This window comes from Pectinophora gossypiella, chromosome 6 (assembly GCF_024362695.1).
Source record: "Pectinophora gossypiella chromosome 6, ilPecGoss1.1, whole genome shotgun sequence".
In the NCBI taxonomy this organism is placed as follows: Eukaryota; Metazoa; Arthropoda; class Insecta; order Lepidoptera; family Gelechiidae; genus Pectinophora; species Pectinophora gossypiella.
The window spans coordinates 8923006-8949916 of record NC_065409.1 but is presented as its reverse complement, the minus strand read 5'-3'; the positions used below and the strand labels follow the sequence as shown (position 1 = coordinate 8949916).

The 26911-nt window shown below is 38.7% G+C and overlaps 1 protein-coding gene across 3 annotated transcripts; it reads right to left on the bottom strand.

The window, feature by feature from the left end:
- Window positions 1–26779, bottom strand: LOC126367889 (telomerase-binding protein EST1A). Of its 3 annotated transcripts, none has more exons than XM_050011669.1 (25): window positions 26687–26779; window positions 25397–26452; window positions 25169–25305; window positions 24794–24954; window positions 24239–24517; window positions 23816–23924; window positions 23415–23698; window positions 22663–22800; window positions 22243–22352; window positions 21643–21820; window positions 20553–21042; window positions 20355–20465; window positions 19911–20102; window positions 19685–19746; window positions 19173–19324; window positions 10210–10370; window positions 9574–9647; window positions 9309–9406; window positions 8588–8750; window positions 5494–5611; window positions 4867–5037; window positions 4145–4298; window positions 3457–3699; window positions 2922–3082; window positions 1–1573 (listed from the first exon to the last, which is right to left on the bottom strand). In XM_050011669.1, the coding sequence occupies exons 2-25, from the start codon at window positions 26364–26366 to the stop codon at window positions 1526–1528; spliced, it is 4764 nt and encodes a 1587-aa protein (XP_049867626.1). In that variant the 5' UTR covers window positions 26367–26452; window positions 26687–26779; the 3' UTR covers window positions 1–1525. The 3 variants fall into 3 exon arrangements, with proteins under 3 accessions (XP_049867626.1, XP_049867627.1, XP_049867624.1); XM_050011670.1 differs by having other exon boundaries at window positions 26692–26779; XM_050011667.1 differs by lacking the exon at window positions 26687–26779 and having other exon boundaries at window positions 25397–26677.
- Window positions 26780–26911: the final 132 nt, after the last annotated feature.

The window sequence follows — 26911 nt, the reverse complement described above, 5'->3', positions numbered from 1 at the left end:
TGAAGTAATCCATGTTTATTAAAACATCATGATTAGGACAAAAGACGTAACAGCATCAAATTTTCAAAAATGAAAAATCTGTTTTACAATGTAACTATTACTAATTAATAACTCTGATTTTATTACACAATACTTTAAATGTATCTACAAAATAAAATGTAACCTGTTGATAATGTACTATTTCAATTGTTACTATAAGGCTAGAGTCAAGAGGACATGCCACGGGCAGTGCAATGATTGTGTATAGTCGCCCAGTGACAATGAATCACAATTAACTATAGCTTTGAGTGTAATATATTTTTATATATAATTTATAGTTTGGATTTATAAATGGATGGATTAATGTTCGTCATCATTTTCACCGCCCGACTATACACAGGCAGCAATCATCACACGATGTACTCTGATGGAACCTTGTCGTTCCACCCGCTCCCACGTATTTAGTCGACAACGACAAAATAATAATCAAAGGCACATCCACTCATTTGCAACAAATTTCCTATAGGTATATTTTGTGTTAAAAAGTTTTATAAGGCCTGCGCGTTTTATTTAGTAACATAAAGCATACATCTTCATTGAACCTAATGCTTACTTTATTGCTCAGTATTTATACACTATTGATAAACATTTTACGAAATAGATTTATTTTCGTAGTCAATACGATTCCTGTTAAATTTTTATCAAAACACGATGAGGTGTCCTTGTAACATGATTTCATAACTCACACGACATGCATTGACAACATGACAGACACGTCGTCTGGCGGGCTCGGGCTGGGCTCGGCTCGGGGCCGCCTGTCGGGTCTACACTTAGAATATACTTTCTAAACAACATCTTTACAGTAACGAGCAATGAATTTAATTGATGACGCAAGATACAATTTAATAATACAGTCAAGAATGGCACGAGACATTCGATGAACGTGTGAATACATACAAACAAATTTCTAAATGAACAATTCATAAGCATCATTTTCGGTAGCCATCAATAATTTCGTCACAAAGTCAATAGTTAAGATGTAAAATAATGAAGAAAAATGATAAAACCTGTACTTTTGTCAATTCATAGGTAGGTAATGCAGTATAATTTATTCATTACTATTACCTAGCTAGAAAATAATAAAAAATATACTTAATATGTATATTACAAAAAGTAAATAAAAATATTAGCTCAGCAACACTAGGTTTACGATTTTATCTAATACCTTACAAATATAACTGAAAAATACGTAAAAATAACAAAGTAAAATGTAGCCCAGGAACACAGAGGTGGAACCCTTAAGCTCTTAACAAAATTTATTAATATATCTGTCTATTGGTGTATTAACTTTACTTAATCTATTCAATTCCTATACTATAGTGAGGCGCGACGTACCCGCGCCCGGAGGCGCCGCGCGCAGCGTCGCTGACACGACATTACTAGACTTTATTTAAGCACTATCATTTCCGCAACATTAAGTCACCTCGCGTTTCTAGTTAAAAATAAAAAGAATCGAAATATGAGCTAGTTAGTCGATTGTTACTGGTCACTTCTGCCCGCTAGTCGAGTCATCAATTCCTGGAGCTTGAGTGTTCTGGAAACAAAATGGGATCGTTAAAAGGAATCCTGAGGTAATAAGATTGTGGGTGATGAGTCCCTACAAAGTTGCGATCATTATGTTGTAAAAACTCATTACTTTTATTGGTTGAACGTAAAACAGGACATAAAAATCTGTATAAAATAATATTGTTGTTAATACAAAATTATTGCATTTGGCGAGTGGTAGTCCAGTCCCACCTTAGAAAGACGATGACATTAGTGTGGTGTTCATGTTATATTTGTCTGCGGGCTTAGCACCGTGGGCGCGACTCTTTCTCGTCTCGACATACGTCACCCGTCACTCTCACCCAGTACTGCACAGAGAGAGACAGACGATCTCTGTCGCGGCGAGAAAGAGTCGCGTGCTTACGGTGCTAGATTAGCTGGACTGTTCATTTGAAGCGTGCCACAGGAGGCGATTAAACAGTCACTTCTGGACTATCGTGATAGTCGATCGTAGGCGTTGGGCAGACACCTGGTAGTCATTATATCCACTATAAGAATACGTAAAGTGGAAACGTCTTATCCGCCTAAAACTACTGCAGCTTCTCACCTGTACAGCCGAGGAAAAGTAGCTGTAAGAAAAACCTCGGTACAGTGCCCTTAGACGTTGTTAAAAAAATATATATCGAATATAATTTCAGTAATTTGGCTGCCTAATATTAGTTCTCAGGAAATGCATTTCTACCTTCTAAATAATCATTAATCTTATAATAACTTTATTACAAAGTTTCTGTTTTAATCACTGTCTTGAAACTGTTGAAAGGTAGATTCTGATTGTCAATGGGAATTTTATTGTAAAAATGTATACGTGTTATATTTACTTATATTTAACTAATATTTTCCTAATTTTTAAGTTTGCTGAGTAATTTTAATTTTACTTTATTTTTAAATACTTACCCTTCATTGTATAAGTTATGTACGCCGTCATATATTAGTCACAATACCGTAACCTTCTAAATGTAAAAATGTTGTAATGTATTTGATGTGGCTGTACTTTATAAATAAGTAAATAAATAAATATGTGTAGTTTTAACAGCCTCCGTGGTCTAGTGGTTTATTTATTTACTTTATTGTCGAAATCACTTTGTGAGACTGTCCTTTGTTTGGTAAGGACTTTTCAGGCTTGAATCACCTGATTGTCCGAAAAAGTAAGATGATTCCGTGCTTCGGAGGGCACGTTGTGCCGGCTATTAGCCGTAAAAAAACACCTCCACCAACCCGCATTGGAGCAGCGTGGTGGAGTATGCTCCATACCCCCTCCGGTTGATTGAGGGGAGGCCTGTGCCCAGCAGTGGGACGTGTATAGGCTGTTTATGTATGTATGTATAGTTTTGAGTTACCGTGGCGTCTAAGCCGGCCCACTGCACGAAGGAGGGCAGGTCCCTCGCGGGCAGCTCGGCGGCCAGCGCCTTGACGCGCAGGTTGCGGTCGTCCGTCAACAGCACCACCTCGCGGACGCGCCGCACGCACTTGCTGTCCGCTCCGTCGTCACCGCGCGTGTCTGTTGGAAGGGAACTCTGTTATAACGATGTTTGTACATCATAAAGCTATATTCTTTCAAAACTTTAACCACCCCACTTGGGTTTTAGGAGTGCAACGCACAAAGCTTGTTAAGTCAGGTAAACTTCTGGGGAGTTAAAAAGGCCTTATTGATATTTGACTTTTATTGACATTGCGCGCTTACTTTTATATGCGCAAACGTCAAATTGTCATGTTGTTTTTAGATGAATAGCTTTAATGTGGCTGGCGTAGACCAAGGGGCCTAAACGGGTTCTGACTGACGATGGTGCCAGTTCATATAATATGCACAATATTCCCGCGATTCCGCAATAACTTGGAGATGTGATGTGTTATGCTTTAGGATATGATGATGACCTGGTTCGACGGCAAGATTGGCGTGAAGGTTGAGCGCAGTGGAGAGCACTTTATCGTCGTTGGTGCCGCGCTCTGTGTCTTGTTCGGCGGTGAAGGCGCGCGACGCCAGCAGGCTGCCGCGGGACGTGGCCAGGCGGACGGCGCCCCCGCCCCCGCCCCCGCCGCCCGACACCCAGCTCAGAGCCGCGCGCGCACGCTCACCCACTCGCGCGCAACGCTTCAACCCTTCTAGCTCCGTCATCACTGTTGAGAAAAAATTTTTACTTTTTGAGTCTGAATAAAGCAAAATTTCATCATCCTACACTATTCCTACCCTCTTCCTACAATCATCCTACAATCTTAGAGGATAACTCATCCGGTTAATCAAAAGGGCCTGCCTGCAGAGGTGATATTTTTATTCACTGTCGCCATTCATTTTACCTTCAAACCAAATTTTTCTTTGCGTAAATCGGTTTACTCAGCAACTATTATTTAATATTCTCAATACTTTTTCAATATATAATGACTTTTTCGATTACTTTAATGCCATTCTAAAATGTAAGGTACAGGTGACATTATAAAATAATTATCATTAAGAATCCTTAAGGGCACAGCAAAAGTAGGAGAAAGGAGCCCCTCCATTTGATGTTTATAAGTTGTTTATGTTACGTTTATTTTGTAGTACGCAGTAACATAGGGGTATACTGACCAACAAGCGGCACGGCCAGCAGGTAGGGCTGCAGCGCGGCGCCGGCGACGGCGCGCAGCAGCTGCAGGTGGTCGATGAAGCAGTTGGTGTCCGGCACCAGCCAGCGCGGCCGCACCTCCACCTCCACGCTCACCCAGCCGCCGCGGAGGATCTCCTGTGCAACACAACGTCATACATTACAAAGTTGCTACTATATTGGCATAAGCCAATAGCAGCAGCAGCTTTTGCTCCTATAAAGGAGCAAACATTGGTAAAAAAAAGAGCAGAGTAAAAAGCGAGAGGTAGTGAATTTCCGTAAAATGTTTCTTCCCGTTTTTAGTGAGGAGAAAACATTTTCATACTTCCCGTTTGTTTTTATGACGTACCGTACTTTCTGCCCCCTTTTCAAAAAATAATAAAGGCGATTTACGAGTAGATGCAATATAACAAAAAACATAGAACACGTTCAACTGCTTATATCTTCCCAGCCATGTAAAAAACAAAAAAGGAATTAAGATCGTTATATGAGCAATATGCTGAACACCTGTCACCATGCAGTGCACCATATTCGTCCTAGGGCTTCATAATACGAAGTTCGTATCAAATGTGGCTGCAAGTTGTCTGATCTTATAGCTTTCCTCACCTAATTGGGGATTCCCACTACACCTACTAGACAAGATCTCATAAAACTGTTCAGCAGATAACTATGACGTAAAAATACTGATTTAATGTCCAAAACATACATTCATCCGTTGCCTGCGTCTCTCCAGGGTGGCCTTCCTGGACTCGAGTTGTTCCTTACGCCGCAGCAGCTTGCGCGTGGCTTCGTCGGCGTCGGCCGCGTCGCTACACTCGCCCAGACTGGTGGGCCCGCTCGCCGGCCCGCTCGCTGTCTCGTCCTCTGAATCTTCTGACTGTAAGCATTCACCCTCGGTTAGTTGATATCCGCTATCTAACCTCCTAAGGCCTAGATTTCCAGACACAATAGTTAAACAATTAGGTTTGGATTTTCAAGGGTCTTACGACTTTACATGTTGTAATGCTTTTTTTTTATTAAAATGTAGATATTTACCAATTTAACGGTTTAACTTGTAGACGCGATATATACTTTAAAGGATGCTTAGAAAAGGTACCTAATCGCCAAATATAATAATTATGACATTTGCACACAAACTTATATTCCGTCAGTGTATGTTCCAAAGTTGATTGATTGTTTAATGTTTGGATTGAACATTAACCCACCGTTAGATTGGTAAATATGAATTAGTGTGTAATATACAGGACCAATCGTCGTGGAGATCCTTGGAGGAGGCCTATGCCCAGCAGTGGGCGTCGTACGGCTGATGATGATGATGTGTAATGTAGCTTACCAAGTGGTGTAACACGGGCAGGTGCTGCGGCGCGGTCTGCACGGCGCTGACGTAGCGCGGTGGCGCGCCCGCCGGGTACTCCAGGCGCAGCACCGGCGGCTCCACGCCCACCAGGTACCTACGGATTGACAATGTCACATCGCATAAACAAATTCTGCAAAGACTTATGTAATGTCATCGTATTTTTTTCCTTTTAGCGGCATCCTTTTCTGACGCATAGCATCGTTCTTATTTTTCTTTACTAGAAGGTTCCACCCGAGATTATTCGAGAAAAGAAGCGACTATTCTGGTGACTGAGACCATAGGGTAAATAAAGACAGAGAAGAGCAAGGATAGCCAGTTCAGGGGGGTTAAAATGGCCACATCGAAGCAATTCATCTAAGAATAATAGCAATATTGCAATTTGACATACGCGCATATAAAAGTAAGTGCGCAATGCAAACAAATGTCAAAAAGCAATATTGCTTTCTTAGATGAATTGCTTCGATGTGGCCATTTTAACCCTCCAGTTTCTACTACAAATTCATATATTTAACTAACTGTTACCCGCGACTTGGTTCGCGTGAAACCCTATTAAAACTAAAGAAGTTTCATACAAACTTTCCCCCTTAGGACTTGAATTTGCCAAAATCTGGTCTTAGTGAGCACCTACCCTAAAAGCAACCCCCATGGAATATTTAAGACTCCTAGCACGTGTAGATTTCGTGATGAGCGAGTGAGTCAGTCAGTGAGTGAGTGAGTGATCTTTCGTTTTATATATACAGGCTGTTAGTGACATCGTAACGAATGCTGAGAGGGATGATTCAGACCACGATTCTGAGTTAATATCAAGTGGAAACTTCCGTCGCAAAATGCATGTATTTTTTTTTAATTGTTTTCAATTCTATACTTTCGCGATGGAAAATTTCACTTGATATCAACTCAGAATCATAACCTGAATCATCCCTCGAAGTTTTCGTTACGATATCACTAATAAGCTAAGCCCGCCTAAGGCCGGTCGCACTGTGGACGCGTTGTCGTACGAACGCTGGGCGTCCTTGGAAGTTGGTTATACAGGACCGCAAACGCTGGGCGCGAGCTGGTCGTTGTAGACCAGTGTATGTGTACGCACGAGCCGAATTTGTACCGACCTAAATCGCTGAACCGGCCTAAATCGTAACAAGTGAATCAGCGAAAGTCCCATCAAATTGAGTCAATTATTTTTTGCGCCCATCAATTACTTTTTGCGTGATGCGCGAATGTTTCTTTTTGAAGTGAAGAGAGGTATGGTACATTTGCCTCGGGCGGCGTTCACTCTTTGGAGGCACAAATGGAGAGCACTGTCGGCTCTGACTAGGTCACACCCCGGACACCATACAAAAAAACCTCATTTTACATAGACTCTACACATTGACGTCATCGTTATCTGTATGTGTGCCATGTGACGCCCATACGACTGTAGACTAAAGTAAGATCGAGTGAGGTAAACCTTGCTCAGCCGCTGGTGGGGAGCGGAGAGTTGCCGTTCTATACGTAGTATTAAGTTAGTGATTCTATGACAAGTTAAGTGATCCGTTGTTAAACAGACATTAGTTTCAAAGATTATAGCAATGGATTCAACTTGATCTTAAACACCTTCTAAGCACTTTGTTTAAATATTCAATATACCCCTTCGGTTGACAGAGAGGGGGCCGAACAGTTTTTAATAGAATGTTTTTTTTCTGACGTGACTTAGATTTGCCTGTCTCGAATGCCATTTTTACTTAGCCGGAACAATAATGATGATATACTTTAGGTGGGTCATTCTTCTTTTTTATCGATAATAAAAAGACATTTTCTCAGTATATCGGATTTAACATCTTTAAAATTATAACGTCAATAAATATTTTAAAACATGATATAAAGATGTGTCTGTACCGGATTAATTATTGTTTCTCTTTATCTTGGTAACATACTTTTCTTTGCAGAGGCATTTCAAAAAAATATTGTGACAGAGTGGCCCTTTTCATCTGTCACTGAGTTTTGTGAAAAACGATCAAGCTACGTTAATCACTAATCGAGGAACCGATTAGTATTGTGCTAGTATTTGAGTATAATAAGATAACTATATTTTTGAACAATGGAAAGATCAAATACAATTGTAAAACATATAACTTAACTTATCATTGTCAATAAAAAAGAAGAGCGACCCATGTACATTATTATTGTACTATAACGTATCTTATAACCACCTTTTTTTATCATTACAGCAACTTCATTTCACCCGTTACGTTGTATATTTCGTTCCATAATTCAGATATATAATTTGTTATATGTATATTTCGTTACATAATTCAAAAAATAAATTGCATGCTTTTCATTGAACACGTAAAATTCATTTCGAGTTCCGCTAAATTATCACCAGATAAATAAATATTGATAACGACGCGACGACACAAACATAAATTATACGTGACTTTTGTACGGCGAACTTTGACAGGTTATGTATTAAAACATGATAAAAGGATGAATACTTTCAGAATTAAAAAGGCTTTTAAAAATATATTTTTCTGTAGTCGATAAAGTTTAAGAATCACTGTTGCATGGTATTTGACTAATTATAACTGACAAGTTCTCATCTTTTTATATTATGTTGTTGAATGTAAAAAAAAATAAGAACATATTTAAATGAAATTCAACACAGTATCATTTTGCCGATATTTATAACCCCTTCTATTAACCGAATCATAAAAGGAATTGGTTTCATGTTGGTACGCCTTTTTTAATGTGTCTATTGCTTGCGCTTTTAGTTGTAGGTTTGTAAACCTGAAGCGAAAACGTCTCCGTCGTGCTTTACCACCTCCTGAGGAGTCGCGTTTTGTGTGCGAACGATGTGGCAAGAAATGCCGCACTGCTATAGGGCTCTATAGTCATCGGCGGCGCTGCGGGAACCCGTAGACTCACAAGTGCTGCAAGAATCATCTACGATAGATGCTGTGGCCAATGATGATGTAACATACATATATTCCAACCGGATATTTATAAGAGAATATTCTCGGATATTTTTGCGGTGACACGAACAAAAATCCCTTTCTTCACCATTTTCCGCGACACAAGTCAGATATAGGTTACTCACTCGGTGCCGAAGAAGAGCAGCTTGCGCGTGCGCAGCGTGTGTTCTGCAGCGTGCGGCGGCAGGCTGGCGTCGGCGCGCGCCCACGCCGCGGCCGGCTCCATGTACATCAGCGGCGTGAACCCCGCCAGCGATGCGTCCTCGGGCAGACGCACCACCACGTAACCTGACACAATGAACGTTTATCTCATGATAATCCTGAGGTACAAACAAACAAAGTACAAAGTCACGAGTATTTTAAACTAGCAAAGTGAAGTTGTGTTGTCATTTGCACTCCGTTCTTCCGGATGTGCGATCTTTGATACGAAGAGTCATAATCAGAGGGTACCCAGAGAGCCGCGTTGCAGGTTTTTAGCGGCTCAATGACACCCTGACTTTGGAGTTGATGAGGTCTATCGTAGACCTTAGAACCCTCAAGCCAGAAGATGAAGTCCTATGCTCAAAAAGTCAAGTTCGACAACGCAGATTTAAAAGAAATAACACTTTAACTAAATAATAAATACCATGTATAAAACGGTAACCCCCCGCACCAATCGTATCGGGATGCCGCCCCCTTACTTTAGTCTTAAATGACTGTAAGCCGTTAAGGAGTAACAGAAAGCGCGAATTGTCTGTCTCATTCGCAGTTACGCGTTAAGCGGTCCACGATGAGATTTTTGAATGAAGTATCCGGCGATGAAGTGGAGGAAATCTAAATCAAAAATTAAATAAAACCATAACTCACCTTCCTTCATTTCGTTTTCAAACTGTATCGTTTTGTCGTCGCATTCTTCGAGGATGTTCATGAGCTTGGCGAGCCAATCCCATGGATCCGTTTCGCTTCTGAACAAAAATAACACTACGTTTTAATTCTGATACCCATAAACACCATATTTGTACAGTAAAACTGTTAAGAAAGCAATTGTATGGTGTTTATTGGTAATTTTATATTACTGCCAGACGATTCAAACGAAAATAAAGTAGCAGAAAATGCTTTGTCCAGTACTTACTCGATTTGAAAGTTGTCAAAGGAAGGCGGTGGGTTCCACACGCTACTGTGACATAGCATCCAGTCGGACCACGCCTGTAATAACCAATGTATTTTATTATCCCGTATACTACACGGCTAATGTAATATAAGATATTACATAATTTTGCTGTAATTCTAACCTTCGCCCTTCCGGGACAGGACATTACAAATATTACCTTAATAATATAAACAGACGTTTAATTGCAAATGAAATACACAGTAAAACTCTTTAAGCTTGCTGGACACGGAACCGGGAAAGCCTAGACGCGGGGTTCTACCGTTTTCCGTACTCTGTGTGAATAAAGCTTTAATGTATAGAACATATTTGTAGTCGGAGATTTTGTTTAGATTACAGATGAATAGAACCCAAACATGCAGTATTTAAAAGTGCGAAATTCGGCAGTTACTTTAGCCATACATACAACCTCCTCTTTTATCCATTATGATCAGGCTTATATGTTTATGACACTATTTTTATAACAGCACTTGTGTGCTTTTATTATTCAATGATCATATTCATTTTGCATTCAAGACACAAAAGAAAATAAGTTGGTGTCAGGGCGACAATTATTCTTATGTACATTTCAAAGATGGTTACACTAGTTTCCCAGCATACCTTGATAGCAGGAAGCAGTAGTAACGCGTCGGCGTGTTGCTGCGTGTGCGCCGGCTCGGGCAGCAGCGCGCAACATCGCTCGAGCATCGCGCCGAACATGAGCAGAGACACGCCGAGTGCGCATTGCAACCACGCTGAGCGCTCGCCGCCGCTGCTGCCGTCTAGTCACGCAGATAATACATTGTTGATTAATATACTAACATGTTACAAACATGAATGTCGATGGCCCAAAATCGTCGAAAGTAGAAGTACATGGAAGAGGTCTACGTCCAAAATTGGATATCAATTTAGACTGATATAGATAGATCGATAGATATTACAAACAAAAGGGAATTTCACAGGCTTCGCGAAGCCTCCAGGAGGCTTCTGAGCTTATGGAAGAAGTTAGGTTGGCTTACATATTCAACAACAGCACGCATAATGGACTATTAGAGTTCAAATGCGGAAAATTGAGCCCACTAACATAAAATAACATAAACAATTGGGAATGTAAGCAGAGCCACAATCAGTCAGAAGACAAACATGCTGAACTTCAAGTGTTATTCTGCATTATTCTGCACTAGTCATTTCGCCTTCTGTCTATTCAAAAGGGAACTGGGGAGTTAAAATAGCCACATCGAAGCAATTCATCTAAGAAAGCAATATCGCTGTTTGACAGTTGTTTGCATTGCGCACTTACTTTTATATGCGCAAATTTCAAATCTAATATTGTTTTCTTAGATGAATTGCTTCGATGTGGCTATTTTAACCCCCCTGTTACCTATTTTCAAGAAGGTATAAAATGCCTTTTATAAAATCATCGATATCAGTAACACCCCTTAAGAGATTCATGATCAAAGTGTAACTGGAGTAGAACTTAGCAACAGTAATCTGTTATTAAAGGAATGAATAACGCATGAGATGCGAGGTTAAAGCAAATTGCAAACTTTATGTTAGGCGTGATGATGGTCGGGGAATAAATCATAGGCGCGTCTTAGATGAAGGTTGCGCAGGATGTGGATGCTAACACCGACACCGGCAGCGTCGTGGAAGGTCAGCTCAAGTCCGCGCGATCCGGTCCGGTATAAATAGCCCCGGCTAAAAATACCCTGCACGGATTGCACCTGCAAATGTTATACGCCCACTATTCTAACTAGTGCCTCTCCATAAACGTAAGCTACCATTACCTCCATCCCCGTGACAGATAATAACCATTGTTCCACATCAAGAGATGCACTTGATTATTGAAAATTAAATTTATTTCTTAGTCGCTTATTTTTTTTAGCAAAAGCGAAACTGTACTTTTATTTTCATGGCAGTAAAGTTGCAATGTAAACCAATGAATTTAATAAGTGAATAATAATCAAAATAATAATAGTTTCGTTGAATATTAATCTAACATAATTTTAGATAGTTTAGAACGTAGAGACCTCGAAGGTTCATTTCTATGGTTTCCAGGACAATAAAAAGGTCTAAACTGTTTATCTCGCCCCCAAGTTTCATATTACGCAAAATCACAGTTATCAGAGAATCGTTCCAGGAAAATTCCGCAAAAACTTATCTCGCTAAAGAGCATCGTCTTGCCGAAAGGCATAATTAAAGGGGCTTGTATACATTATTTTTTCTATAATAATTTAAAATATCATTATGTGTAATGGCGTAAAAGAGCGGTCGTCACCATGCCGTCGCCGCGTCAGTTTGTTGAACCTGCGCCGTCAAATGTGTGCATTTGTGAGGCGCGCGCGCAGGCGGCGGCGGCGGGCTGCGAGCCTCGAGAGCAGTGCATCAACCTCCGATAACTTGTAATTTGTAATTACAAACCTTTACTGCGCCCGGACGGAGCCGCAGGAAATAGTCACATTTACAAGCTTGCATTATACGTACGAGTATATTAATTTCATAAAAGCAATACGTGAACGCCATTACATTTCACTTGTGGAATGTTTTTATTTTTTACTATCAGCCTTACGTTCATAAACGCTCCACTTTTTGATATTAACTCAAGGGATGAAACATGATATTCAGGAATATAATAACACATGGCTACATTTTATTGAACTAATAATAAACTTCTATATTTTATGTGTATTATTCAAAAAGCGTAGACACAAAATAATGTAAGGCATCCCGCAAATCATTTTATACGTTTTTATATAATGTTGATCAAAAAATTGTGGTTTTGTTACTGTAACACGTGCGGGGTCTTTGCACGGAAAAATTACCACAGTTTATTTTCATAGTCCCAAATAAAACCGCAAGTATTTCGTTACGTACCATAAAATTTCGAGCTAAGAGGGGGTATGATTGTCATGGTCACGATGATTAGCAAGTAACGAGAATGCGGAACGGAATTATGATTACGGAGTATGCGACATGCAATCGCGGGACAAAGAAATACTGTATACAACATTTTTTTTATCTATTCGATTTGTATAAAAATCCAGGATTCATAATACGTATCAAAAGCAAACAAAATAATATTTAGAATTAAAATAACATTGTGCAAATTATATCTAATGGTCGTATAATTATTAATGTTGTATCAATCGTCACATGTGTCAAACAGTAAAACATATGTTCATATCAGAGCAGAGACCATTGCCCTATAACTCGTAGTCGCAGTACCATATACAGCGCGGTACAAAAACTACTCACCATCATCATCATCAGCCCATTAACGTGCCCACTGCTGGGGCACGGGCCTTCCCTATGGATGGATAGGGAGATCGGGCCTTAAACCATCACGCGGGCTCAGTGCGGATTGATGGTTATTAACGACTGCTAATGCAGCCGGGACCAACGGCTTAACGTGCCTTCCGAAGCACGGAGGAGCTCGAGATGAAAACTTTTTTTTTGTGGTCACCCATCCCATGACCGGCCTTTGCGAAAGTTGCTTAACTTCAATAATCGCAGACCGAGCGCGTTTACCGCTGCGCCACTCTCCTCCAATTCATTGGAATATTATAACATTTTATATCAATATACGTAACATATATCAAAAATGTTACAAATATTATTTTGTATTTATTGCATCGTAGAGAATACGGTAAATCTAGATTAGTTTTTCGATATGAAATAACTGACGCCGAAATTCTATAACGGCCTATCTTTAGACGCATTCTCACGGCTGAACGTTTATATCGAACTGGTTCTTTAATTATGGTTTATTGCATATAATTCCCTATTGATTGTTCTCTCCGTTCTTTTTAACGGTGCCAACAATAATTAAGTAATTTTATAGTTCTGTGCGGAATAACAGATCAAATTCAAAATCACTTATGTTTCATAACTACTCATAAGTCATAATTTTGAATTCGTTTCAATTAAAATATCTATCCCTTTAAATAATTAAAATTTTATTAACTCTATTAACTGTTGATTCTCAATATATTGATCGTAATACCCGTAACTTTAATTAATTTAGCCTGTCTAGCTAGACATAAAAAAATATCGACAATGTGTAGTCTTTTCGTTTATTCAACATACAGAAAGTGCCAAAAATAGGTCATTTCGGAAGCTTAGTTACGAAAACATAAAAGCATTCCAGAATGTAAACACTATTTGCGCCATTATAATACTGCGATTCACTAGCATTTGCTTAGCGAGTCTAATCAGCGTGCTTCGGTCTGGGAGTTCAAATAGTTAAAGCATAGGTGGCATAATGAACTCATGCATGCGATACCTACTGGAGTACGCGAAATCACAAGTCCTTTATGATATTCCTCCCCCTAAAATCCCCACACCTATAAATGTTAAATTCCTCCTCTTGTATACTAACTTCCCTCCATTCGGACTAATTTGTAAATATATAGGGTGTAAGTGACATCGTAACGAAAACTTTGAGGGATGATTTAGGCCATGATTCTGAGTTGATATCAAGTGGAATTTTCCGTCGCAAAAGTATAGAATTGAAAATAATTTTGATAAACTTTAAAAAATAATGAATTTTGCGACGGAAAATTCCACATGATATAAACTCAGAATTATGGTCTGTATCATCCCCCTCAGTATCGTTACGGTGTCACTAACACCCATACCTACTTGTATGGCTATCTGTATGTAACTTACACGGAGTGTTAGTGACATCGTAACGAATATTGAGAGGGATGATTCAGCTCATTATTCTGAGTTAATATCAAGTGGAATTTTCCACCTGTAAAGTATTTAATTAGAAATAATTTAAAAAACTAAAAAAAACATGAATTTTGCGACGGAAAATTCCACTGGATATTAACTCAGAATCATGGTCTGAATCATCCCCCTTAGTATTCGTTACGATGTCACTAACACCCTGTATACGTAAATACAATATTGTGTGAAAAACGTTTTATGACGTCTTGTTCTGTCTTGTTGCAGTTCTCTACCAGTATCAATTCTGTCAATTTTTTTCACTTTGTTTTCTTATCACTTCGACTCTGGCAGAATGGTCGTATTCTTAAGCGACCCATTGCCATAAACTAAAAAAAACACATGTCATAAGAGACATACAATTATAACCATATAGTTAAAAATAGCTTTATCTCAATATGATGAACTGTGTAGTCAAGCGACGTGATCCCTTAATCGACTGCTACATTTGCATGATGACAAACAAACAACCTGAAACGCTTAATTTTATTTTTTGGGCTATGAATAAAATATTTTCATACAATATAACTGTTGGCAACATCAAAAGTCTTATATATATTACTGTAATTCAAATTCAAAAATATCTTTATTCAGTAAGTAACATAGTTACACTTTGAATCGTCAATTTTTACATAACGAACGTCTCATCTGCCTAAAACTACTGCAGCTTCTCATAACCTGTATAGCCGATATATATAATATATTTTGCTATGGCAATATTACAGGACTTACGCCATGGACTTTGCCGACGAGGCATATTTTTCTTATCTTGCTTCTTATGTAAATATTTCCTAGTTAATTCAATACAGCCCATTTAAGAACATCTCGAAGAGGTTTTATTACCATCGTCTCCAACAATAACTTTAGTATTGATTTTTTATTAATACGCTCCGTTAGAACTCTTCGTCTGTCTGCCTGGCATAAGAATATTTTAGTACAAACTCGGATTTCCTAAATTGTAATGAATAATCTAAAGCGAATACAATCTACATCACGAGCAGAACTAACAATGTTACAATAGTATAATTTTATGCTACTTCAAACCAGTTACACAAGCAAAAATACGCCTTATCCCCGATGGTAATATTTCGTTTATTGAAAATCATGTGAAAATCAAGGTAATTATTAAACTACATACACTTGGGAATTCATGATTGACAATTATTATGCCAACACTAATTACTCGATAATAAACGATAGAACTATCATCGCATCGCACCGCAGCATTATTTATTATGGTTACTGTTATACAACAGTATATACAGATGTATATACGTACATAAACTCACGCCTATTTCCCACCGGGGTAAGCAGATACTATAGAATTCCATTTGCTTCGATCTTGACACACTTCTCTTGCGTCCTACACGTTCATCAATCGCTTCATACATGCACGCCGGTTCAGAGTAGATCGTACTAAACCTTTTTCTAAGGACATCTCTAATTTGGTCAATGTAAGTCCTTCTAGGTCTTCCTCTGCCAGCCCAACCATCAACTTCCGCTTTATATACCGATTTCGCAATTCTATTATGGTTACTGTTATATTAAATGGAAACTTTGAAGACTGTGATTAAACAGAAACTTTGTAAAAAAATAATGCATGGTATTAACTGTCTGGGAACTGTTATTAGGCAGCCAAATTACTGAATGAGGATATAAACTAGAAGCTCAAATGTAGGCGGCAGCACTGTTGAATGTTCCTAAATTTTGACAGATCTCCTTACTGTTCAGCTAAAATTCGTGATAAATTGCTATAAAATGTGAAGCAACGTGGAGTGTATCCCGTGTGAAGGATGAGTTACTAAAAGAAAAGCAGCCAGTTGGAAAAAGGCAGTTTTGATTGAAAATAAGTTTTTCTAAGTTTTCTTCTTTCCGATCTTTAGGGAATAACACTATGATTTTGCAGTTAAACTTTTTTTAGGTTAGGTCTTTTTTTTAGTTAGGTTATAGTGTAAAAATATAACCAAAACAATATGTTTGTTTACTCAAATAGTATGGGAAACTGAAAATTTAAGAACACTCAACAGTAGCGACACTGACAGGAGAAATATGCAGTTTTTATCCTTACATAACATAAACAACCTATATATATGTCCCACTGCTGGGCACAGGCCTCTGAATCAACCGGGGAGGGAGTTTTTATCCTTATTGTTTAATAATATTTTTTTATGTCTTTTTAAGAACGTCTAGGGCCCTGTACCGAGGATTTTCTTGCAGCTTATTTTCCTCCGCTGTAAAGGTTGTGATAAGCTGCAATAGTTTTAGACGGATGAGACGTTCGTTATGTAAAATGTATTTATAGACTGTGTGTGTGTTACCTACGGAATAGAATTTTTTGAATTTGAATTACATTTATTAGCGATAGATGTCCTTCGCTATCACGGAACATTACATTAGGCAAAATGTTATATCTAGTTATCATATGAACAGGGAACTTTTTCTGCTGGAGTCTTTCTAATAATCTATGTGGCTGTTGGCAGATACCAACAAAGCGCCATAAAGATGCACGTATAGCGCCGAACTTTATGGCATGTTATGAGAAATGGATAGAACCTACTCCATTCCAGCACCTCGAAGAAATAGTAAATTCAGGGTTGAAGATTGCGTATTTTAATGAATACCTACTATAAGACGTGGGGCGCGAACCTATACAAATAAACTAAGCAATTGATAATTCAAATTAACCTTCTGGCCTTTGTGTTTTATTGTTTTGAGCGAGGAGGTAATAGCCTTAACAGGTTTTAATAATAAATAACATATTTTCCAATACGCTGGATTAATTCACGTTCACTAGGTATTCGTGCCCCTTAAAGTAACGTCACTATTTACCGTCAAGTGACACATCTACAAATGGATTATATGCTCTGCAACTAATGGACGATCTACAGCTGGCAACAGTGGTATGTTTAATGTAGTTGACAAGTTTCTATAATAGACACGAGTTGATAATCAAATGTGAAAACAGAATCAAAATTCGTTGAAAAATGTAACAGTTACAGCCTTCCAAAATTAAGGTGACGTCACATATTGCTAGTACCATGCAAGTCACGAGCCGTTTTGTAAGAACGATGCGGAACATTTCCCATCATAGACAATAACCATTATTATCTCTGATATTAGATGGAATATTGAAAAACGGAGTTTAGATATATCTTCAGCACGTTCACATAAGCAGATGGATGAACTAAAATCTGTCAATTACCCTTAGGAGTTGAAAACCAATTGTGGCTATAATTATTCTTGTGAGTACTAGAAATGATGCCTTGTTCACAACTGCCGAATAAATCTGTGGGTAATGCCATACTTTATTACGTGTGAAGATGTGAAGACTGAATCGAGTGCAAGGTTACTTACCACGCGTGAACAAGGCATTACTTGTGTGATATAAATATATACAAGGCGTTAGTGACATCGTAACGAATAGTAAGAGAGATGATTCGAATCATGATTTTACCTAAATATCAAGTGGAATTTTCCGTCGCAAAATTCATGATTTTTTTTTTATATTTTATAAATTATTTTCAATTCTATACTTTTGCGATGGAAAATTACACTTGATATTAACTCAGAATAATCAGCTGCTCTAATCAGTATTTGTTACGATGTCACTTACACCCACGCGTATGGGTGTTAGTGACACCATAACGAATATACTGAAGGGGATGATTCAGATCATGATTCTGAGTCGATATCAAGTGGAATTTCCTGTCAGAAAACTCATGAAAATTTTAGTATTTTTTAATACTGGCATTAAAATGGAAATGGGCAGGTCACATACAAAGGGTAACAGACAATAAGTGATCTTTTTTCTTTTTTTTTTTTTGACGTGACTTATTGTAGATTTGCCGCTGATGGCATTAACTACTTGGCCGGACCCTGAAGGCTCTCACCCGGTACAACGTTTAAGACAACAGGCCTAAGGGTGCCCAGTTGGGCGCGAACCTCGGCTCAGGACTTCGTCTGAGAGGAAAAATATTAGAAAGAATTAATTGACCCTAGTAGGTCGATAGCGATAAGCGCTGATTGAGGGAAATTGTTTTTGTTGGTATCGGGGTCCTGAAGTGTTTGGTGTTGCGAGCTGATTGGCTGCCTGTATGGCTAATCGTGTCGTCGGGATCGTATATTACGTCCTTCAACAATAAGTGATCACAAGTTGTTACAAACTGGCATCCCATATTTAAGACACGAGATAAACCATTGAAGAAATATGGTGATGACATAACCCAAGTTGCAGAAAGTATCTGATCTAGATTAGCAAAGGACAGGACTACGTCGAGGGACCTGGACTTGGGCTTTTAGTGCAAAGGCGGATCTTACTAACATTACTCATATAGAACTAGGTTATAAAATAAATAAAATAAAAGTGTTTATTTCTTGTTTTAAACAGCATAAAGTTATGACGCAACCCCAGGAACCAAGGTTAATGCTTGAGTTGGGGATGTCTCGCTCTTACCCTAGTTGTTAACACTAAATAGTTGACATGCAAAGCAAAAATAAAAAGAAAAAAAAGAAAAATGGTATCAATTAAAATTAATGATAACATGTCCAAAAGCCAATAACAAAACTACCAACCAATGTCAGAAAACCCTAACTAACCCTATAACCTTGAATGTCTGTTTCTGTGCTTGTTTGTATGTGATTGTGTGTATGTGTTTATGTATTTGTGAGGGTGTGGTAGGTATGTCGGGTGTATGTCTGTGTGTAAGGGAAGTTGAGGGTGTGTGCGTGTGGTTGTGTATTTATGTCTGAAACACTAAGGTTAAGAAACACTAACAAATTTATAACCATATTAAATTTGTAATACTGATACTGCAAGGGAAATAAAACGCATGAATTATATATGTATAAATACTTACCCTTAAGCGAAGCTGCGGTGGTCTCGACGGCGAACATGTTGAGCGCGGTAAGTTGCAGCAACCGCGCGGCCGGCGTTGGCAGCGGCTGTCGGTGCAACAGCGCGCGGAACTGGCGCAGCATCTGCCCCGCGCTCTCGTGGAACGTCTCCATGCTGGGCACAAATACAATCTTTGAAACATCATACAATTACGCGGGACACTGGTCATTCACTTTTCATTCAAATACATAGGACTTCGTCTCGACTCGCGAGAAACAATATCGCATGGCTATATTGGTACCTACTGTAACACAATAACGCATACGTACACACTTTATATTACTCTTGTCCTTTCGAACGTATGTTCGCCGAACTCTTGTGTTCGATTTCGTTATTGGTACATTATGTTACGATACTTAAGTGGCTATATTATCACGCATCGTAACAAGTTTGTCCGCAATTCTCTGCATTGATGGTATCACCCTTAGTGTTGCCACTATAAAAAATACTACGCTAATACAAAATATAACTCACCCGATCTTCGTTATCAGTTTCCCGTGGACGTGTAAATAGCTCGTGATGAAGGTTTTGTTCAGCTGAAACAAAATAAAAACATGAGTTTGATGGAGCTCTCATCTTTATTCTATAAGTTATATTTTCTCACTAAAGACCGGCAGGTTTAGCAAAGCATAAATTAGGAGAGTCAACCCAATGGAATTTTAACTGGGACTGAAAAACAGAGAGATATATTGATAGTTACTTCGACAGGTGTCATGCTCGCGAGATGTTCGTCCCTGGTGTCGTGCCGCAGTGTGGTGGTGCGGTGTCCGCTGGGCCGCACCCACACCTCGCGGCGGAGGCTCTGCCCCGGGGCTCCACTACTGCCCGCTTCTCCATTCGTGTTGTTGGTAGTTTCGAGAGTCGCCCGACGCTTTCGTTCTGCTGCTTCGTACTGTTGTGACGTAAAAAAACATGTTATGTTAGATGACAATGGTAAGGTTCTGGAACCCTATAAAGTTACAAAGTTGAGGTTATGGAATTTGAGAAGAAAACGTCTTCAGTATCGCCCTTTCAAGGAACAACTCGTATTGGGAAAATTTAGATTAAATTGTCTTAAGGGGCCTCTACGTGTTGACTTCGGGCCCACACACGCCTTCCAAAAGTCCAGGTCCCCATAGCCCCGAGATATGGAAATGACACATACCTTTTTCCTATTCTCGTCAAATAACGATAACAAGCTTTCTCTCGCTGAATGGAAGGGATTTGATGACATCAGACTTCTCATGTAGTAGTACACCGCGTCGAGTTTTCTTCTCTGCAATTACAATGATGGCGTTTAATCACGCTACTTTTTCCAGTAACCATGAGGAAATTATATGGGAAATCGTTCAAGATAACTTACCGCGTAAATAGCTAATATCGCTAGTTGGTTGTAGGGTCGTCCGTTCTTCGGGTTGATCTGTTGGGCTTTCGTATACCAGAATTTGCTCTTAGCATAGTTGCTAGTTTCGTTCACTTGTTCCTTATACCGCGCTAGGTCGCCCAGAAATACGTACAGTTTCTGAACTGAGATCAATGCCAGGCCCACATAGCCTAGCCCTTTCGGAGGCAACGCATGGTTGTCATTGATATAGTCGTCAGTATTAAACTTGTACGTCCTCTCCAACATCTGAACTAGACTCTCAAAGAACGTATTCCCCTCTTCTATTATAACGTTTATCAGTTTAACTATTTTCGGCTTATCTTCTGGAGAGACTTGGGTGAAACTTTTTCTTAAAATTTCTATGAAATTGTAATATAAAATTTTCCAAAAATGATGCTCTATGTTATCAGCCTGGCAATATTTGAGATCAGACATCAGAAGTCTTTGTAACGCGTTTTGTAATGATTTCCTGTAAAAAAAAATATGTTACAATCTATGTATAAAATACTGATATTATTATGCTCATATAAATGAATAAGGTATGCTTTGGGATACTTTCAAATGACACTTGCAATATGACCGAATATTGTTTTAAATACCTCGTAGTTTTGATCTCTGTCGAAAGGATAGTCATTGAAAATGTTAACTTTTTATTTCATTAGGAAGCTCAAGAAAAAAATATACACATTAAAGAGAAGGCGAACATTGTTTCGTATAAGGAAGTCAAATAATTGGCCTTTGATAGACCAGAAAGGAAAATGCTACACCGACAAGAGCGTGACTCTTAAATCTACAGCAACTAAAGAGTAACATTTTCGGCCAACCAATCATCATCTGCGGAATCCCCGAAGATTATTAGTGGATTTGAGAAAAAAAGTTGGCAACACTGTGCGTTATGCTGCCAAGCACGTCCAAATGCAATAGAATTAGAAATAAAATTAAGCTGACTTGATTTGGGGTCAACAAAATAGGGTATTGCGTTGGAAATTCGGTGGCATAACATTTACCGAAACTTCGGCCTATATTTTATTTTTAATATTTATTTCGCTTTTGTTTCTTTGCAGCTTACCTCGTGTCGATGACGTCATTCCAATGCTCGGCTAAAGCGAGTGGGCCGCGCAACGTGTGTGTTTGCAAGACGGCATCCGCGCGATCAACCTCTTGTAACAAGGCTCTGTGTCGCGCCGCGCGCGCTGCGTCTCCCACCTCGTACCCTGTGCCACCACGAGACGAAGACTCCTTGATACCTGTACCACATTTAGTCATCAGCAAACATAGATAAAAGTCATTAACATAATGTTCATTAATGCAGGCAGAGTTATCTGTCCCTACCTGCACATTTTTTTTTGTGTTTGTATCTTAAGATAAATTCTGTTTAACTATACCTATAACAACAAGTTATCAACTCATCGTCAATGATGATCCCGTGCTTCAAAAGGCACGTTCGGTTACTTCTTACTGAAGCACGTAGTAGTTACATGAGCCATATCCTTTAAGGACTTTGGCAGCCCAATAATAATCCTGACACCAGGGTTAGTGAGGTCGATGGACCTTACAACCCACACGACGAAAGAAAAAATCAATAATACCACGTGTTTTATCGGGTTCCTAAATATACAGCATGAAATGTTTATGTGTATTTATGTTGTTAAAAATAAAGTTTACTTACTTCTTTCCATTCTCATGTCTACTTTAGAAGGACTAGTTTGTACAATTATTGGTTTGGATGGATTGTGGTGGTCAAACAATGTTTTTTGTGTTTCCACAGAGCCTCCTCGCCTGAAAGGAAATTCTTATTTTTAAAACCATTATTGAGGTCTATATCAAAAGCAAGGTTCATTGCTGCCTGTTTTATTTATTTAAATTGCTATGTATGACAGTTGTATGTTCTATTTTCACTTACTATTTTTCCATTGACTAATGTGTATACTAATTTTCTCTTCTTTAGTATAGCTATTGTATTTGTGATATGGTGATTTATTATTTCTCTGCAACCTCAACGCTAAACCCCTGCGCTGCTCTGCCCTAACCCTGACAACCATTACTTTAATATTATGAAAAATTTTTGGAAAGCGTTAGGATCCCTTACCCTTGATCTTTTTGCAAGTGTGAGACAGAACTTTGTGGTAATATTAGAATACCAGGTTGAGAGGTGGACGATTCTGTTACCGACTTCTCTGACATAGCACTATTCAGTCTATTCCTTTGGTGCGTATTTTCTTGATGTCTGAAATAGCAATCATAAAATTAATAGGTAAGTCACATCAATAAGTAAACATGTACCCACAGAGAAACCATTGCTGCAAGAATAAATTATGATAGTGCTTCCTTTACGAGAAGTGTGGCGGTTTGCCAAATGTCTGTAACGAATGAAAGTCTGGACTCAATAGAGATATTCAATAACTGCAAGTGTAAACAAAGATTCGTCCAGAACAGTAACCAATCATATAAAGCATAGCACACAGTAATCTATTTACCCCTAATAATGAATTCTCTCGTCTCATTCGTACTAAGCTGTATAGCGTTAGTGCGAAAGAGACGAAATATATCTCTTGCCCACGTAGTTGATGTACTTACACCTCTGGCCTGCTGTCATTTTCATCATGCTATGTTTTGAGGGGTATAATGCTTGTGTAATAACTAATACCACCCACACAACTTCCTATTATAAATATTGGCCATGGATTCACTCATAAGTATTTCATAAACTACCGCAACCATGTAGCATATTACGATATATTTCATTTTGAGCGAGCATGAAACTAATTGACGAAAGTATTCTTCAATACTGTAATTTTATTTCGACCAAAAGTTCCATAGAATATTGAAAGCTATACGAACTTGTCGTGTGTATGCTTCTTAGACTCGAGTATCTCCTCGCGCCAGTTCATGTTGGTAGGCGCAGGCGTGGCGCCGGGCGGGTGCGGCGTGGGCGGCGCCGTGTCGGCGTGCTTGCGGCGCGGCCGGGAGCGACGCGAGCGCTTGCTGCGGCCCTCGCGCGCCTCCGGGGCCGCGCCGCCGGCCTCCGCCACGTCACCGCCCGTGCTCACTATGCTGGGCGCCGGCGAGTGACGCCCGCGCTCCATACTCGGAGTCCTGCCGCTCCAAGAACCATTGTTCTTCTTCTATTATCAAAAAAACAGATCATGATTATGTTTTAATATCTATATGTAAGGTTAGCTGTAATGTTGACATAAAAAAAAACGGAATATAGGTAGTCGGAAGAAATGTACAAGTCATACCTGACTGTTAGACCATGTTCCAGATTTAGATACAGCGGAAGGCACTCTAAAGCCTTCACTATCTCTATTTGCTGATGTATCTCTGCTGTTACATTGTGATACTATCCTTCTGAAAAAAATATGTAAACAATTTATTTATGATTGATTACATCCACCTTAGAACTTAATTGAAGTATGTATAAAAAAATCTTTAAATAATTTAAGTTAGATATCAGCCTATTACCTGCAAAAATAAAGGGGAAATCCCTTTTCAATATTTTGACATCCATGGACAACTAATAACTACATTCTCTGATCACTCTTTCTGTAATGTTACTGCTAATAATTAAACTAAATAAAACTAATTTCAGCACTCTTGCTATAATGTTACTCTGCCTTTAACATTGAACTGTTATAATTATATAAGAATATATATTTTCGTACCCTTCAGTGCTCTGTTCCCTGCTGTAAGACCTCAATGACCTCCAGCGGTCTAAATCATCCCTGCTGTTTCCAATAGTAGATGAACGGTTGCTTCTGTGGCTGTCCCTTCTTTCCCTCTCCCTCTGTCTCAGGCTTGCAGATATTGCTTCATGTTGAAGGCTTACATTACTATCTTTCCTGTTGTATTCTGACTCTGAGATGCTAATATTGCTAACATTACTATCTTTCCGGTTCTTCTCAGACTTCTTTTCAGAATTCCTCTGGCCTCTGCTTGAACTTCTAATAGTAGTAAAGAAATAATAATAATAAAATTGTAATAATTATCAGGAGGTAACATGATTCCGTGCTTCGGAAGGCACCGACCCACAGTGGAGCAGTGTGGTGGAGTATACTCCATACGCCCTCTGCTGGTTGATTGAGGGGACACCTGTGCCCAGTGTATGTAAGCTCTTTATGTCATGTTATCAGCAGATAATAATGCAACACCAAAATATGAAACATGAAACTTTGCAATTCAAATAAAATTTATAATTGTGGATTAATTAAATTACTTACCGTTTATCCCTACGCCTTGAGCGACCACTCCTCTTTGATTCACGAGCTTCAACAGGTTTCACATCCTGAGGTACCGATGACTTCATACTTTGACAAAAACTTGTTGAAGACTCACACATATCATCTAATTTTATAGTTTTTTCAACTTCCTCAGTCCAATCCTTAAGATAAGAAAAATTACAATTAATTTATGTTATATACAAACAAAGAAATATTCAAGCCTTTAACCTTATTAAAGAGTAATCAATATTATTATTATGCTATGGTATTTACACAAGTGGTGGTACAAATATGAGTATTTAAACAATGTCTACTATATGCAAGAAGAAGAAATGCTATGACACTATGTTTACGAAAATAATTATTTGCCCTTACCAATGTCATGTCAATAATATTAGATGAGATTTGTGAAATAGTTTCACTATCCTGTTCATTATCAGTGTCATGTTTCTGATTTTCCTTCTGATTGTATGTTGAATCATTGGAAGCAGTGCTCATTCCATTTTTAGAGGCTGAAAGACAACAAATATATATGTAGATACTCTATTGAAGAGTTTGTTTGTTTTCAATAAAATCTTTGGTCAAATATTGTTTTTAACTCACCATCACTTTCTTTTGGGCTATCATTATTGATATATGCATCAGGTTTGTTGTGTACACTTTTATTATCTATTGCATTGGGTTCATACAAATTCATGTATGAATTACTGGGTGTGGACCTTCTCGAGTTCTGAGCCTCGTAACTCTTCAAATAAGTACTTATAAACTTTTCTCTGTCAAAGCTTTCATTGTCTCTGAGTCGACCTCTTCCCCGTGAGGGCAAGGTTTGCGACCAATTTGTATTTGAGTTATAAAACTGATTATTGTGATTGTAATTTGGCTGCAGTGCATGATTAGGGAATGGTCTATCTCTACTTATTTGGTCTACATTATCAAAACTGTGGTGGCCTGATTGCTCCAAAAATTTCTTTCTAAACCTTGGGGGAATATTATCTAAGTTAACCATATACTTAGGTCTGCCTGCCTCTGGGTAACCAGCTGAGTTTCTGCGTCCTGAAGGTGGTTTCCCACCAGATCCTGACATGTGCCTGCCTGCAGAAGTCTCCATACTCCTACTGTCTCTGTTTCGGTCGTGTACAGTATTTTGCTCTTGGGGACAATGTGTAGGTGATATGGACCTTGTTTCGGATGTTTGTCTATAATTTCTATTATTATAATTGATATCATTATTTGCACCATCCTTGTAAGAATATTCTCTTCTAGAGGCACCTCTGGTATAAGACCCTGTACCAGTATTGAAACCTTGTTTATCTTGTTTGTTTGACATTCTTCTATTGACATACTGACTAGAATTATCACTCCTCATTGATGTTTTAGCCTGTCTTTCATTATCGGACCCCGGGTCCGCTGACCTGGGCACGTACAGCTGCTGCTCGGGCTTCCTCGGCCGTACGTTTGTCGCCGAATGTTCTCTGTGGCCTCCACCCACGTCTATATCGTTAACAGAGTTATGAGATCCATAGTGATTTCGGTCTCGTCCTCGCAAATCATTATCTACGCCATAATTATCCATTTTTGCATCCAAACCATAGCTTGTTCGTCGCAATGGCCCACTACCTGGCTTGTACAGTTTTTGCTGAGGTTTATTTCTCCTGTACTCTTTATAGTCATCATCCATAGCAATATCACGATTAGACATGAAATATTTAAAACAATAACATATTAAAAATGATTTAGTCCTACAGATCCATAGAAAATAATTGAGAAATGTTACAGTAAAACTGATAAAACTCGTTAGAGGTTATGTTTAAATTACCACTTCAACAACAAAGAATAAGTGCTTTTAAGAATTTGTTAATTTTGTGTCATAAAATATTGTAGAAAATATTTCACCTTACAATAAAAATAACAAATCAGAAATTGAAAACAACACATCAACACAATTCACTATTTTTCTTTCTTTTTCTCATACAAGGCGCGTTTCAGTCGTTCATTCAAATGCATTATTTCATTCATTCACTCTTGTATTCGATCGTTCTCGTTTCGTTTATTTCATATTTCATAAAATGGTAGGATTTTAGGCAACACCGATAATGAAAACGTCATTTTAGAAAGTTG